Source organism: Rhyacophila brunnea, unplaced genomic scaffold (assembly GCF_057557595.1).
Source record: "Rhyacophila brunnea isolate RB1 unplaced genomic scaffold, BYU_Rbru_1.0 scaffold_7, whole genome shotgun sequence".
In the NCBI taxonomy this organism is placed as follows: Eukaryota; Metazoa; Arthropoda; class Insecta; order Trichoptera; family Rhyacophilidae; genus Rhyacophila; species Rhyacophila brunnea.
The window spans coordinates 30,763,167-30,780,906 of NW_028233339.1; the positions used below are offsets into that span (position 1 = coordinate 30,763,167).

Genomic DNA, 17,740 nt, shown 5'->3' on the forward strand with positions numbered 1-17,740 from the left:
CCAACTCCTCCAAACCCCCACAAAAACTCACCCCCCCCCCAGCACACACACCGATCACACAAACACTACCTCAAACCTCGACACCCACGACCTCGAGCAACAATCGCCAATATGTTAAAGCCCCCCCGCCGATCTACCTCCACCAAAAAGAGAATTTCCCATCTGTGGTAATAGACGCGAAATTAAACGGGCTGACAATAACAGACGCAACCAACATGCAGGACAAAGTCAAAATGACATTCCCAGACCCCAAGACGTACCGAAAAATGTCCAATCTGCTAGACAGCAAAAAAATGGCTTTCCACACTTACGACCTACAAGAGGAAAAACTCCTCAAGGTGGTAATAAAGGGCATCTGCGAATCTTTCGAAGAATCGACCATAGAGCAAGAGCTCAAAAATCTCGGATACCCAGTTCGCCGGGTGGTTAGAATGAAAAGGAGAAAAGACCAATGCCCACTCCCTATGATCATCACAGAACTGGAGCTAAGCGACGCTGGTCGCAACATCTATAACTTGGACTCCCTGCTCACAATGAGGATAAAGATCGAAGCTCTTAGAAAAAAGACAGAAAAAGGCCAATGCCATAACTGCCAGCAATTCGGTCATGCCAATAGAAACTGCCACGCACCTCCCAAGTGCGTGAAGTGCGGCAAAGGCCATCGTACCGAAACTTGCAAACGCACAAGGGAAACCGGCCCAGCGACTTGCGCAAATTGCGGAGGCCCTCACCCGGCTAACTACAGGGGTTGTCCGGTCAACCCAAACAACAAAAACATTAAGCCCGCACCACCAAACCAGGGACAGCGCTTCCCTGGGCACAACCTCGCCCGGAATGGTCCTCCCCCACGCAACAACATGCAAGCCCATAGACCAGCCCCATCAAGGCCAACATGGAACCGACCAGCCTACCAAGCACCAAGACCGGACTTTCAAAGTCCAAGCCCTGCATGGCAATGGCAAAGGCAAGCTCACCGAGCCGCCCCAGTACCACAACGACCAAATACAAAACTACAATGGCCACCTCTAAGTCAGGCTAACCCGGCAAAGCAGCCTCTGCTACAAACGCCACCTGCATTCAGAATGCAAAATCAAGAAGCAGCATACAATAACAACAATAACGCACAGGCATCCACAATAAAAGCACTAGAACAGCTTATCAAGCATGCTACAGCATCACTAGCCTCATTAGGACAATAGGCAGATAATAAAACCATCTCCCAACAGCGACTTCCCTCTCACATTCCCAATGGCTAACAAATACAAACCCACATCCCTACAGATAGCCTTCTGGAACGCCAGAGGCCTCGTCATGAGAGACAAAAAGGAAATCATCCACTTCCTCGAAGAGCATGACATAGACATCCTTCTAGTCAACGAGACGTGGCTTAAGCCGCAACATAAAGTTAACTTCCCAAACTACTCCATATATAGAACGGACAGGCTAGCGAACAAGGGAGGAGGCACTGCCGTCATCATCAAGTCAAAAATTGATCACTGCCCCTCAAACCGACCATCGCTCGCTACTCCAACCTTCACTCCCAACATAGAGGAGACCACAGTACTGGTTAACACCAAAAACTACGGTCTCATTCAATTTACCTCCATATATATTCCACCTAACAGAGATCCCACCCCCCAAGAACTCCAAGACCTCCTAGACCCACTTTTTCCCACATCGATAATAGCAGGGGACTTCAACGCCAAACACCGGATATGGAACTGCCCGCGCAGCGACTATAAAGGCAATAACATCTTTCAGTTCACTCAGGACACCCAATCAATCGTAGTGGCTCCCTCAGAGACCACCATACGCACCTTATATAGACCTTTTAACGTCTTAGACTTCGCTATCCTCAGGAACACTAGCTACATCCCAATTATCCGAGCACTAGACGAGCTTAACTCAGACCACAAACCCGTTCTACTGTACCTGGGAGACCCAGTAGACCCCTTTGCCACACTGCCCGACTCCACCAGATACAAAGTATCATGGGAAGATTTCGGTGCCTATATGGAGGAACATCTCACACCCCGCACACTTCTCACAGACGAAATAGAAATAGACTCCGCAATAGCCGATCTAACGACTACTATACAAGAGGCTCTCAAAGCAGCCTCAACCCCCATTAGCCCAGACCTCAAACACAGACTCGACCTACCAAAACCGATTAGACTCCTCATAACGGAGAGAAACAGAAATAGAAAACTCGGTCAGGAAACGGGCGATCCTGCTGCCATCTCTAAAGCCAAAGAGCTGAAGAAGAAAGTCAGAAAAGAAATCAGACGCTTTTCCGAGGAAACTTGGGTAAAAAAACTAGAAGACCTAGTGAAGGGCAGCCACCCTTACTGGTCACTAACTAAAATCCTGCGGGTCAAAAAATGTCCCATTACGCCACTAGACGGCCCAAGAGGCCCAGTCTATACTACCCGAGACAAGTGCGAGCTGTTTGCGGACAGCATAGAAGATCAATTCACTCCAAACCCGATAGCAGAATCAGACTCGGATACAGAAACATACTCTGACACAGACACAGATTCAGATTCAGACACTCAATACAGAGATAAAAGAAGACACATAAAGTCAATCAACAGAGAAGCCAGAGCCATAGTCAATGCCACACCTAGTCCTCCACCGCCACCAATGGTAGCCGTCACAATAGACGAAACTGAATTTTTAATTAAGCGACTAAGAAACCGCAAAGCTCCTGGCATAGACGGGATAAGTAACCTTACCCTTAAAAATCTCACAGACACTGGCGTAGAGTACCTAACCAACATACTCAACGCCTGCTTAGAACAGCAGTACTTCCCTGACTCATGGAAAAATGCTGACATTATTCTCTTGCCTAAACCAGGCAAGAACCTAAAACTCCCCCAGAACCACAGGCCAATCAGTTTACTCCCCACAATGAGTAAAATTCTAGAAAGAGCTATAAAATCCAGACTTCAAATCACCATAGATGAGAAAAAACTCATACCAGACGAGCAGCATGGTTTTAGAAAAGGCCACTCCACGAACCACCAGCTGTTACGCACCACAGAGTACATCAAAGATGCACTCAACCACCACAAATTCACCACAGGACTGTTCCTGGACATAGCGAAGGCCTTCGACAAGGTTTGGATCGAGGGACTGATCGTCAAACTCTCCAGAGCAGAAATAGAACTGCCGATGATCAAGATCCTAAACTCTTTCCTAACCAGAAGACAATTTTCTATCAAATACCACGGAATCAAATCTTCCATCAGACGCATTAAAGCTGGAGTTCCCCAAGGATCGGTACTAGCCCCCATCCTATACAACCTCTACACCAGAGACATACCCATCCCAAGCAATACCTCCGCAAGATCCTGTATAGTCGCTCAATACGCAGACGACACCGCCATACTAGCTAGATCTATCCAACTCAACCAGGCCACTAAATTAGTTCAACTAGCAGCTAACCAAATAGTTAAATGGTGCGACAAGTGGCGCATCAAACTAAATGCCAGCAAAAGCGAGGCAATTATCTTCAGACATAGGGGCGATAGGCTCTGCAAAATCAGAAATCAACTCGTCATGAGCAAAAAACTAATCCCGTGGTCAACCACGGTCAAATACTTAGGACTTCACTTAGATAAGAATCTTACATTCTTTAAACACATCAACTCAAAAGACAGAGAAGCTAGAATAGTAAAAGCCAGACTAACCCCAATGCTAGGTAGGCGCAGCAAAGTCTCCATGAGAGGCAAACTGCTATTACATACAGCAATAATTAGACCCATCATGACCTACGCTTGCCCCATCTGGGCTCACGGCAGCCCAAACCTCATCAAGAAGCTGCAAGTAGTTCAAAACATAGTCCTAAGATCGATTACAGGCGCCCCAAACTACGTCCGCAATAAAATACTACATAGAGACCTAGAAATGGAAACGCTAGAAGAGCACATAGGAAAACTAGCGATAAAATTCTACGCGTCAATGGATAATCATCCAAACGCTATAATCAAAAATCTCAACGACTACGACGAGAATACAGTCATGGACCATGACAGACCCAGGTCCTTCCTTAGGAGAATAAAGGCAGGACCCAGCATAAACAAAAACAAAAACAAACAACTACGACGCAGGAACAGATAATAAATATAACAAATATAAAAATGCCACTTATGATTACAGATACAGATCCAAAGCTGCCCCTCTCTGTCGTCTCGAGCTGCCGCGAACCGCCCTCAAAACTCTGAGCCGAGCGTCAAATGGCACAGCCCACACAGATGGATGACTAGAGAGTAGCAGCCCAAGACTCGTACTAGATGACTCCTCTCTCGAAGCATAGACCGCAACCTTTTCCTTCTTCTTACTAACCTGTTCTTTTTATAATAAAGCTTACAGATACAAATCACAGCGGCGGGGTTTTTGGCCGGGAGAGTCTCACAAACACTCCCGGAGTTTTTCACCCCGCCGCGGCTCAAATTTTGATGAGCAATCATGATGGGCCTAACATCCCAAAACGAGTGGTTATCGTTTTTCTATTCTTCTTTCTTCGACTTCACTCGCTTGGACTGGTGTGGTGTATGCCTCGGAACGAGCATGACTGGCCTCCTGAGATGGCGTGCTGGCAAGCCCGCTAAAACTGGATGGGACGTAAGCTGGCGCGGCGGACTCTCAACGATGAACTCCGCCCCGTGCATGATTCCGATGTCCCGATGCTACACTCAAACTCCTCCTCCTCTGGCGTCTTCAATCAAACAAGAAGGCAATACCGCCGTTGGCCTTTGGCGGTTGATGATCGGCTGATGGGCAATAACTCGGACGGTGAAGACGGTGGTCCGGGCTGTGGCTCGAATGAGAATGCTAAACGAACATATCCATTACTAGTTAAAAACTTTTTCTCATTTTTAACTAAGATTAAAAATTAAAATTAAATTCATTATTAAAACAACACCCCTTGCCATATAGAGGATCTTAAAACCTCACCCGAGTCTCCTCAAGACCCGAACGGGTCTCTTCAAGACCCCGTAATAAACGGGTCTCCTCAAGACCCGGAGTAAAATCGCACACGTAAATTCAGAGAAACCTTCACCAGCGACCAAATAATAGAGACGAAGGGGATAATGCTTAACGTATGTGAGCCCCATAAATACTGAAGGATGATCCAAAGTCAAGTCAAAAGGTCCGGGCGGTGGCTCGAGTGGGGATGTTGGGGGGAAATTCTAAAATTTTTTCTTCTTGCTTTACTTAAAAGCACTTAACCTATTTTAAATCATAAAATCTTTCTACTTTACTTTTACGTAAAAAAAAAAAAAAAAAACTACTTACAACAACACCAATTGCAGTCATGAGGATAAATAAACCTCACAAAGATCTCCTCAAGATCCGAACTAAAATCGCACACGTAAACTCAGCTAAACCTATACTAGAGATGAAATCCCAGAGATGAAGGGGATCAGCTACGAAAGTGCGGGAACCCCATAACCTAGGAATATCCAAAGTCAAAGTCAAGCGAATTTATGAAGAAGTAGTATTTTGCTATTTTTCGGAAATAGTAAAATATTATTTCGTATTACTATATAAGACGTAGTTTTAAGATTAAACTGTTATTATTATAAATGTAATATTGTAAAAGGTAAAGGCAACAGACAGGTTTTACGTCGTAAAATCACAAATGTTTATGTGAAGGTCGATGGATAATGATTACAGGGCCTATTATTATGTCAATAGGTACCTAGTAAGTAGTTGTAAATGCATGTAATTTAAACGCTAATCAAATCGTGCGTTTACTCCTGGCATAAGACTAAAACCGCGAGTTTATGCCGGAGATAGCTATTTAAATGCTCTAAATAAATTCATATAAAATCCATAGAATTAGATAGACGATATTTTATAACGTCAATATATCCATCCACGTGCACAGAATATATTATCTCTTGATACTTGGTCCTTCTGACAATCCAGTAAATTCTTATTAAATAAACAAGAGATATTACGCAGTACGAAATTAACGGACATAGTAGAATCTTTGGTCACCCCTTCTCAAACTCTTTGGACCAATTAGAATAAGGGAGGCTGCTATAAAAGAGGGCGCATCCGAGAGATTTTTATCAGTCTACCGGATCCTCCCTCGGGAACAAGTCTCATCTCTACTAGCAGCCTCTCTTCAAACACTCTGGACCAGTTTCACCAGTTCTCGCCGCGCATCTCTTCGCTTCTTGAACGCCGAAGTACTCCCCGGGGAGAGTTTCACATCCCGTTTACCTACGGGTGGGAAACATCTCTCGCGTTCGCAGTCATCGGTCGTCACGTATTCCTGTCTGCCGCCTTCACCTACATTTGGCCTGTAAAATTATTTACTAGACGCTACATACAAGAAAATAAAACCAAGTCATTACCGACTTTTTCAAAAGGAAACATCGTTATTATTAATAACCCCTCCACCGACTGAGCTAGGAAAATACATCAACGAAGTGCGCAGTGGCGTATCGTTGAGGGGGTGTTGTTAGTAACTTCATGGTTGTAGAAGATTTAATATGGTGTGTGTACACTTATTTATTATCAATATATTGTATATTTGAATTACAAATATACGCAGCACGTAAAGAATATAAGTGACTTCGTAAACGAGCCTGTTCATAGTCATCAGGGTTTACTCATACAAATTGCATTTTTTCATAAATAGATAAATACATTCAATAATGGTTGAAAAATTAACCCGGTTTACATTGCAATAGTGGTCATTATGGAAAATTCGCGTATATGTATTTACACTTCACAGTATTGTTGTGCTATTCTGTTATGAGACTATGGGTTCCGTTTTAATATTTACATAAACAATTAATTTCTATGTAGTTGAAAATTTATCTTTATGCAATACTGGTGACTAGGTAGGTAGGTACAGTACAGTCCAGTTATAAGAAATGATTAGCATGAATCATTGAAAAATAGATAATTTAGAAGTGAAAACACCCCCCCGGGACGTGAAAGACGTAAGTTCGAGTCCCACCACTTGGTCCAACTTTATTTTTCAATTAGATTTTTTTTAATATTCCCATACTTCCATTAAAATGTTAATAGAATATAGAATATAAAATGTGCCAACTATTAATTGATACCCATTTTGGCCGAGCGGTAACACGTCGGCTTAAGTTATCTTGGGTCCCAGGCTCAAATTCCGGGTCTGGCAAATTTACATAATATTTTTTTATCAATGCGTTGATTAAGTAAGTGGTTAACATCCATTTCTCGTAAAAAAAACAAAAATCTGTTAATATGACCTTTACTTTTTCTAGGCCCATAATATATTATGATCCTCTTAGGATCGGACATGGTGATGTAAAAATCAAAATGATCTTTCCTTATGATCCTGTATATTTGTGTTTATTTTTAATATGAAATCGTTATTAAATAATATCGAGTCTGTGTGATTGCATCATAATAATAATACTTCTGAGGAAAGTATTTTTTTTAGTTTTATCGTTGTCACAATAACGAAAGAACAATTCCGGTTTTCTAAGCATCCAATTATTTTTTCATTAATCCAACAAATCTGTAGTAATAATATAATGTTGTCACGACATGTCATTTGTATTTTACAATAAAAGTTCGGCCGATAAACAAAAACTATATGTTTACATGTCCGATCAACCGTCGTATGACACACACAGGCAGCAGGTCGGAGAGAAAGTTGGCACGGCGCACGTCTAGAGAAGCGGTGGTACATGGTCATCATCATTTCTTCAGGACAGTCTCCGTGGAGGGGCAGATGCTATATAACCGGCTATCCATGTGACCGGCGCTGATACGATACCCAGTGTACCTTTTGATCAGGTGAGTTATTTCTCTTATTCACTTACATTAAAAAAGGTAAACATACATACAGTGTATTGTGCTAATGTTGTGAAGAATTGACTGTGTACATATTGAAACCAAACCGACATAACAAAATACGTTAATATTGATTTTATCAATTGAGATCGAACAACAGGACTTCATATAATATATAGGATACATTAAAAATGATAATAACACTAGAAAATATATATTACAATAATTATATTAAACAATTACATAAAACATAATAATATAATCCATATTATAATTTAATAATGATTAGGATCGTTTTCGTCTATATTAAAAGGGTCGTATAAGTGTAGAATTAAATTTTCATTCATCCACCTACAACAAAATCCTTAATAATAGTATTTACACATATGAATAAATATAAATTAACATTAATAATAAGATGACTAAATATCGTCTCTGTTCTGGCAGAATACACTAGCTGGAGAATACTAGTTTTGAGTAATTTGACTTTGAAGTTGTTAAAATGTTTGAAATGGTCTACCATGTGAGTTTATTAAGTAATCGTAAAAAGGATGATTTTAAAATAAAGACTGTTTATTTATTAAGAAGGTTTCCAGACGGTAAAGTTTGAAATAAGGAACATTTTGATAAAACTAACTCAATATGTATTTTTTTCAAATTAGTGTCTTCTGCCAGAACAGTGACGATATATACGTATTAATTAAAATAATATAAATCGTATAATTTAATAACGGTCACTACGGTTTTCTCTACTTCGACGAAAATTTTCAATTGATCAAACCATCAACTGATTTTGGGTTATCTATATTGTTTTATTGTAATTATTATAATATCTTTACATCAATAATTTAACCTTACACACCTTCAGTTTAATTTATAATCACATTTGAGTAAACATACTGCATTTTAAAATGTGCTACTCACTTACATTTTTAATTGTAAGTGAAATTATTGTAGTATCGTCAAAATAAATTCATATTAATTTTAACACATTGTTTTGCAATTAAAATATCACCAAACATAAAACATTAATTATAAAATTGTTTAGATATCGTCATCAAACATATATCTCAGATAAAATAACACAGTTAAAAACACACCAGTAGATATAAATATATAAAAATAATTAAACAATACTTTTCAATTAAATGTTACTTAAAAGAAATCTTTACATACTCGTATTTTATGTGCAGTTATACTTGGTTTCTTGTTTTCACTAGATTTCTCATATTGACTTGGTGCTAAACACGTTATATTTTCATATTCCATTTAGTACAACTGTGAAAGCTCACAAAAGTAAACCGAAATTATATTAATAAAAACGTCATCCCGTTTCTAATTAATTTTGTTGTAAGGTAAACTAATCTCTTAAATCACCATCTGTCACCACATACATGTGTATCTAGTTTTACCTTCTCTCAGAATGCATTGCCATATTTTACCAATCGGTACTAAGTCGTTCTACATGCATTTTTACTGTCTACCTACTTTATTCTTACATTTCATTATTCAAACTTATTTAACATACAACACTTACAATATGTTAGATCTAGAGTGATACATTTCAGTTGCTTGTTTAGTTACATAGATGTTTGATGCACTGACATTAAATTAACATTTAAGATTATCATATAATTTAATAATTGTATGGCTGGCTTAAACAATTTCGATGCTCTTTTTAAAATTATCTGATGAATTGATTATATTATTTTCATCAAAGAAACCACCGCTGATAAATTCCCTATTTAGGTAAATACACAATAACTGAACGAATAATTTATGTATGTAGATGTATTCGTATTTAATTATAGTGTGGTGGTCAAAACTATTATTGTTTCCCAATAGTTACCAATTTAATAGAATTAGTTAATAGAACTTGTCTTCAATAAGAACATTAAAACTGTTAAACAACATATTAATTATTGTCTTCAGTTAAAATAAACGTTTTTGTTTTGGCGGGAGCTTTTCACTTTTTACCGTTGAACTTGTCAGCCCATTATTCGAATTTTTGAATCCATCGTCTCTAACTATATTATTTCTTATTTGTTTATTATTTAATTATTATCCAAGATGTCAACTCAAACTATGCCATACGTCTGCCCCTTAGTTTTTCACTTCATCGAACCAGCCCTGGTAATTAGTTAGTAGGATACAAAGCAGTTTGTTGGTACCTATGTACCGGTTAACGGAACCAAACCTCAGTACCCTAATAATTTTATAATTATTTTAAGCACGGAAAGCGTCATTCATAACTTTGGAAACCTTAAAGCTGAACCGGAAGCTCAGAGTCTCAATCATATATTTTAACGCATTTTCCACTAGACCTGTATATGCTTTTTTGTCCAAAAACAATTCATGGATATTAACCATTTTTCATTGGAATAGAACCTGTAACCTAATATTAAAAAATGTAGGGATTCAACAGCTCTAGTTCTATATATGCATGATCATTTTCTGTTCAACGATAACCGTTTTGTATTCCGAACCACCATTTATATTTATATTACTTGATAATTCCATTAATCGTTTTTTCGATAATTAAAAAATATCTTATCAAGTTATAATTTGAAAGCTAGATTTTCAACTGCTATGGAAGTTTTACCATTTTTGGCTAATATTTTAGACAATTATTGAAAAAAAAAAAGTTCTTGCGCAATAGTTATTAAGAATCGTGACTTTCAGGGAATCATATATTTTAATAATTTAAGAATAACAAGAATATAGCACTTTTTGAAAACACAGTTAATTTGTTTGTCGTTGTCAACATTGTCGATCCTTATTTTTTTTACATTTTTTTTTAAATTACCTACTGTCATAGTTTTAAATGATTGAATTGAATATTATGTAAGAACACAGCTTTGAATTATTAAAAGTTATGATAAACTCATCAATTGAATGATGCAACCCATATAATGCAATCAAAATTTCACCATAGATGATCTACTGAAAACTCAATCAAGCAGTAATTCTTGTCCACCATAATACACCTATTAACATAATATATCGATTAGAATATTATTCAACATGTTTCATAATAATTATTGCCCACGAGGTGTCACAACCTCATCAAAATTCTATACATATTACGCTGCATGCACTCTCTACTGGTTACTACCTGTACCTTCTACCTGTCATATAATATAAATAATAATAAAAAAAACTGTTGTGTAATGCCAGCTGGTTGGAAAGATGTTTCAGATTGATTGCATGACTTTCCGTTTATAACTCTTGTCCATACAATGTAGAGAAGATATATTCAAAATATTGCGACAAATTTAATCTCAACAAAAAAAGAGAAACTTCTGTCAATGAATTATTTTATTATACTGAATCATTGCATACATACTTATCAGTGGTGTACGGTGACTTTTTCTTGTAGGGATGCTGTTGAAAACAACAGATACCTACTTATAACTTATAACATAATATAAAATAATTGTACAATAGTTTTATTGTATTTTGGACTGTATCTACTTTATCAATAATTTCGGAGGATGCTCCGTTTCTACAACATCTATGGACTACACGCCACTGCTGCTTATAGTAGATATTCAAGTACTTTTAAATACACTCGTAATCATTCATGTCAATTTAAATATTTCAAAACATCATGAACCCAAAAAATATGAATAAAATATAAAATAAATAATGAAAATAGCACCACAGTTAAAGAGATTTTAATATGTTAATAAATAATAAAATAACGTTCTTCTAAATTCACTCTGACGTAAGTGGAATATGTAATATATTGACATACCAACCAATATGATTTAACACTGCTATGTCTCTCCTAATTGGCATCACCATCTAATGACAGATTAATTGGACTGATTTTATCAAGGACACGCCGATTAATACTCTCTCAATACTTTGAGATAATATATTACATTTTTAATAAATCATCATGTTTTTAAACATACTTTAACAAAATTGGTTTATGCCAATTTCAATTTAAATACTTATATAAAAATATAACCGAATATGGCAGTTTTTTTAATTATAAACTTTAGAATAACATTTTCTTAACTTTTTATCCCTCTAAAGTGAATATTTTTAAACATAATATTACATGTAAATTAAAAATAGTTCCACTTTTATTATAAATACGATAAATAACGGCATGTGCATATTTTAATAGTATTTTTTATAAGTAAATGGTCTCTATAATTAGGTTTTTTTGTAATAAATCAAATATAAGACATAAACATAATCTAACATTGGCATCGTGTAATTAATACATTTGAAGTTTGTCACTGATTTGCGATTATTAATGTATGTGTGTTTATGGCATAGACAATTTAAACCATTTAGTATATACTCGTAGATATATTATAGTATAGACGTTTGCCTTACAAAAATGCCAAAACAGTAGGTTCATATTTCAATATTTATTAAGTATATAAACTGATAGAAATGTCTTCACCTTCTTATTAATTCTTCTGCTCAATTAAATTATTATTTTTTATTGTTTCCAGCAAAATGAAATTCCTAGTGTGCTTATTATCGGTGGCATGCGTTCTGGCGCTTGCGTCAGCCTTCCCCCAACGTGAAGGAGCTGCCTTCTCAAACGAAGCCATCAAACAAGCACAGAGCACTTTCCTCATTCCCAAAGATGCTGAGATCCAAAAGGTATTACTGAAAAGGGGATTAATACAATATTAAAACTAACACGTATTATCAAAGCATTTTTTGACGATATGACTGTTAGAATAATGTCGTTAGTAGTAGTGTATAATTATTATTCCTTATTAAACATTTGATGAATAAACTTTTAAATGTCAATAACCATGAAAGTATATAAATTTACTTATATAAATATTAAAATTGTTGCGTAAAATTATGAATCTTCAAAAGAAAATAATTCATGGAATATAATATAAATCTTCATAACTTTTTTTAATAACGTAAAAGCTATACAGTTAAAATAACACAACATTTTAATTTAATACATTGATAGTATCGACTTAGGGACATAATGGAAATTTGTTCCATATTCAAATTTACATAAATTTTATCTATCAATTTCAATTTCAACTGATGAGTCAAAGAACCTTAAACATATATAACTAAAATCAAACATAAATTATTTAATGTCCGTCATTATTTTCTTTTCATTTCATTGCACACAGCATATTATTTAATGACAGCATTGTACAAACTTCATAAAAAATGTAAACGAAAACAAGCCAAATTTCTCTAATACATCAAACCAGTCAATCGTAACAGGATGTCGATGAATGCCATATCACGATCTGAGAGATAAGAGATTTTTTTTCATACGTACATACGTGGTAGGGAAAAATACAGTCTAGGATCTGGACCGCCCCCAAAATTAAGTAAATATGTGAGGTAATAAGTTTTAAATACGTATTTTCGTCCGATCATTTTCTCTCGTTCAATTTATATTATTAGAATATGTATTCTATATAATTTAAAATTCCCCATAAGTACATGAACTTATCATAAATTAGATTTTTTAAATCATGAATAATCGTGATGTTAATTTTTGTAACCATTAATAAGTGGAAATAGTTAAACACACAACGACACATAATTATTTTTAATTTAAACTTGTGGTTATTTTTAACGTTTTTTAACAATTACCGGTATAAACCGGTAAACATTGTTAGAAAAGGTACAAATGAAATAATTATTGTGTTGTTAATTATTTAATCATCATGAATTATCACAAAGAAAACACCTAATGTATTGAAGATATGTAACTATATAAACTCTCATATCGTGATGGTACTTGAATTTGCATCAAGTGAAAGTTGTTTCGGGTAAAGCTTTAAGAACGATAGATATAAAATTATTATAAAGCCGTCAGTTAAATTATCGATTCATTCGGTCGGGTTTCTCTTTGTGATAATGTGAAATAAGTGAAACTTTTATTAAGTAAAGCCGTTTTGTACTCGGTAATTGACGATCAAGTTCAATTGAACTGGAATACCGTTTAATTTTAAATTCAATGTCTCGACCTGAGAGTACTTAATCACAAATACTATCTTGCTATATTTACTACTAACGTGGTTTTTATTAATGTACAAAGTAGAGATCTGTTTTGATAATGGTGTGACAAAACAATTATGACTCAGGCTTTGATTTACCATGGAACTAAGGGGGCTGTAGCCCAGGGCCCCCGACTTTTCTATACATTTGAATCGCTTTTAGATTTTTTCTCAACATAGGTACTAATTTCTATGGTGGATTGTAATTTTTACAGTGTCACGACTTAATAATTATTTACTCAACACCATTAGCAAAATGGTAAATATAAAACATGAAATAATAATATGTAACTAAAAAAAATAATTAGGTGGAATTAAAAAAAATAACATTTAAAAAGATCTACTTTAATAACTTAGACTTTTGAGTACCCCGAGACGAATCAACAAAAAATAATAAATAATAATATAATATTTTTTCTACTCATGTTTACTATGATAAAAAAGCATTACCTACAATGATATTAAAAGCTTTCTACCAGTACGTACATTGTATAATATATAAACATTTATAATATCTATTATATTCTTTTCCAAGAAAAATGTGAATAAATTAACAGTTATAATGTTAGCATGTCTATATTAGCATATTTATGTAAGGATTGTGCTCATTTAATATTTAGTTAATTTATACACACTATAAAATTTATTTATGATACAAAAGCGACTACTTCTAATAATATAAGTAGTACAAATAATGAAAAGGGACAATTTTAGAGATACGGGCAGTAATTTTAATATTTATACAAGTATATTATGTAATATCTATGTATTATAAAAATATATTCTTACGTGATATTTCCCTTAAGTATTTTTTTAACAACTTCACTTAGATAACTTCACTATATGTTACCTACTAATTTGATATTAAAATCGTTTGGTCAACTACAACCATTTTTTTAAAATATCTGTACATATAGCACCAATCATCGATATTCTGCTTTTTGATTATCCATACACAGTTGGCGCGTTATTATCAAGGAGAAGAAATCCATCAGAGAATATATTGTTTAGAAATGTACATATAAATAATATATCACACCACAAATACAGATTTCGCATGATGTAATGATAACTCTGTAAAAATAATGACAACCACTAAAGATTAGAGGTTGAGATCGATATTTCTCGTCTTGAGAATACTCGATAAATAATGAGAAGGGTGATTCTCGAAAATTTGAAAAATTTTATCGCATTTTCATGCACAATTTAATTTTTGTGCCATAAAATAAAAAAAAAACTCCAGAATTTCATTTCAAATGGATTTTGTCAAATGAGTAATTTATATATAAAAAAAAATGGATGGAAATGAAGCGTTAGAAGATATTTGTCGAGAATTCTCGAAATCTCGAGAAATCAATAAACCAAATTTGAATTTTCGAGAATCAAATAATCTTCAATTCGAAAAAAATTGAGACATCATAAGCTCTACCAGTGCTATTCAATGTGCAATACTCGTGAAGATTCACTACCAACCGCTATAATAGTTCGGTATTATCCTGCTCTAAATTGAATACATATGCTCAGTGGTTTCCTATTAACCACAATCTGACGTAGATACTAGAGTATAAAGCTATTTTACGTATCTAGATACAACACACATAATATTACAGATACGCATATAAAAATATAATTACTTAATTGATCTGTAATAAAATAACAAACTATTTTTTCTATCAACAATAAATAATCATTTTATGACAATCTTGCAATAGTATCTGTTTGCTCATTCACCACAGAAATAATTACTATATGTATATATCTCTATTAGAATGTAATTTTACATCATTATTTTAGAATACGGCTAACTTATCATGAAGATACTCAATTATCTTTCTATCGTAACACAAGATAATGACACAGCATTGAGTAGTAATCATACATATTTTTTCAAGTAGGTACAATTGACACTTAAGTTTTCCGTCGTTACCAAAAGAACTTTCCCTTTTAAAACTACACATGAGTATTATAATAATTGTACAATAACTTTACTAATATTTGAATTTAAAAAAAATAAAAGTAATTACATATATTATATTAAATTTCTAGTGCATTGTCGTAGATTATTATAGAAGAAAGAAAGAATTATAATTTACAGATTTATAACTATCTTTTTCTTTCTTGTGTATTTAAATAATGTGTCAAAATCAAGTGAAATACTTTTTTGGAGATGTTACTTTTGTACTTTATTAATAAGATTAAAATCAGGTGATAATTAATTTTAAAAAAATAACCAAAAAATATAATTCAAATTCAACGGATTTAAGAAAAAATGGGAATCAAAACTATATCAAATCTTACCATCAGATATAAATTTCTTACTAAGTATATACCACCTATATATATGTGATGGCTGACTTCTAATAAACAATCACAAATATATTTTGTATATCTCTGCCAATAAATGATTTTCATATTAGCATAACGACATTTGCAGACTTTTGTGTATATGTATAATGGTAATTCACATTTGTTTCATTGTCCCACCAGGTCCAAGAAGGAATTGAACTCGCAGCATACGAATCCATCCCCGGAAACCAACGCATCAACCTCTTCGAAATCCTGGGAGACCAGGTTCCATCGGAAGTGATCAACAACCTTCAGGGCCAGATTGATCAAGTTGGCCGCAACTGAGACATCTTCTTTCTCTCCTCTTGTCTTTTATAACTTTGTATTTTATACTATCCTTTCAAGTCTTCCAAAGTAATACCTTTAAAGAATAAAAATCTTTACTTAAAAGTATTTACTCCTTCGTACGATTTTCTTGGCAATAGTAAAATTATGAAATTTTCGGATTTTATATTTTTTTGGTTTTCTTTTTAATCGTGTATTCTTTTTGTAAATAGTATTCCTTTCTTCTCTTCGTGTGATATTTTCTTAACACAAATAAACTATTTTTTTACATAAACCTGCATATTATTTTACCCGTATTATAATTTTGTATCCCTTACAATCTTACATTATAGGTTAAAAAATCGTCATGGAATAGAGTACAAATTACCAAAGTAAACTAAAAATATATTATGGCAGATAAATAAAATATGTACTTTAGCTGAAATTGAGAACCATGATATACATAATAATATTACTCATGTCTATATTTAACACTTTATCTTATACTGCACTCAGTATAGCAGCGATTTCCAAACTGAAGGCGCGAAAAGTTTAACCCAAATGTAGCCACAGGTTTACAGTTTGCAAATGCATAGTTTATAAAGAGCCTGGGGGTCCGGGCATAACAGACATCACAAATTTATTCTAATATTTAAAAAAGTCGCTACTTTGTTTCAAGACTATTAATTTTTTTAATATATAGTTGTGCGTTGCAATTTGATGTGATACCTATATGATGATTGATATAGGTACTTAAATGATAACTCCCGTGTATAATTTAGGAAACACTACTTTAGAGCGCCACACTGCCCTTAACCTCAGCGATAGGTAGGTGGGACCGCCAAAGATCCTAGCCTAGGGGCCGGTTTCAGGATGTGGGGCCTATGATAGAATCCATTTGTCTATGAACGATGATGCATTTGGATTGACTTCTATTGAAATTGATTGTGCTGTTGTGTGTGTAGTACATTCATCGCATGAAAAACAAATTAATTTAAAAATGAAAATAATATAAGTAGTTTAATAATAATAAACCTTGTTTATTTTTATATATTTTTTTAATTTTTGTATTAGTAGATTGTTGACTATTTAAAAGGTGTCTGTATTATTTAATGAAATAAAGGGGGGGAGGCGCCAAGATTAGATTCAGAGATAAGATAAGATTAGATTTTTAAACGGAGGCGTAGTAACATAAAGTTTGGAAACCACTGCAGTATAGTATATGATAGAGTATGGTACTACTATAATATTATTTACTATAATAAACTATAATAAACTATAGTAATTAGATGTTTCTCGATTTACTGAGTTAGATG

At 34.4% G+C, this 17,740-nt stretch overlaps 2 protein-coding genes across 2 annotated transcripts in view; one reads left to right on the forward strand and one right to left on the reverse strand.

Annotated features, from left to right (window-relative positions):
• LOC147064710 (DNA oxidative demethylase ALKBH2-like) overlaps positions 1–17,740 on the reverse strand; it is a 318,791-nt gene that overhangs the window by 263,747 nt on the left and 37,304 nt on the right. The window lies entirely within an intron of this gene.
• Positions 11,927–16,445, forward strand: LOC147064712 (uncharacterized). Its single transcript, XM_085957767.1, has 2 exons — positions 11,927–12,432; positions 16,302–16,445. Exons 1-2 carry the CDS (start codon positions 12,283–12,285, stop codon positions 16,443–16,445), a joined length of 294 nt encoding a protein of 97 aa, XP_085813893.1. The 5' UTR covers positions 11,927–12,282.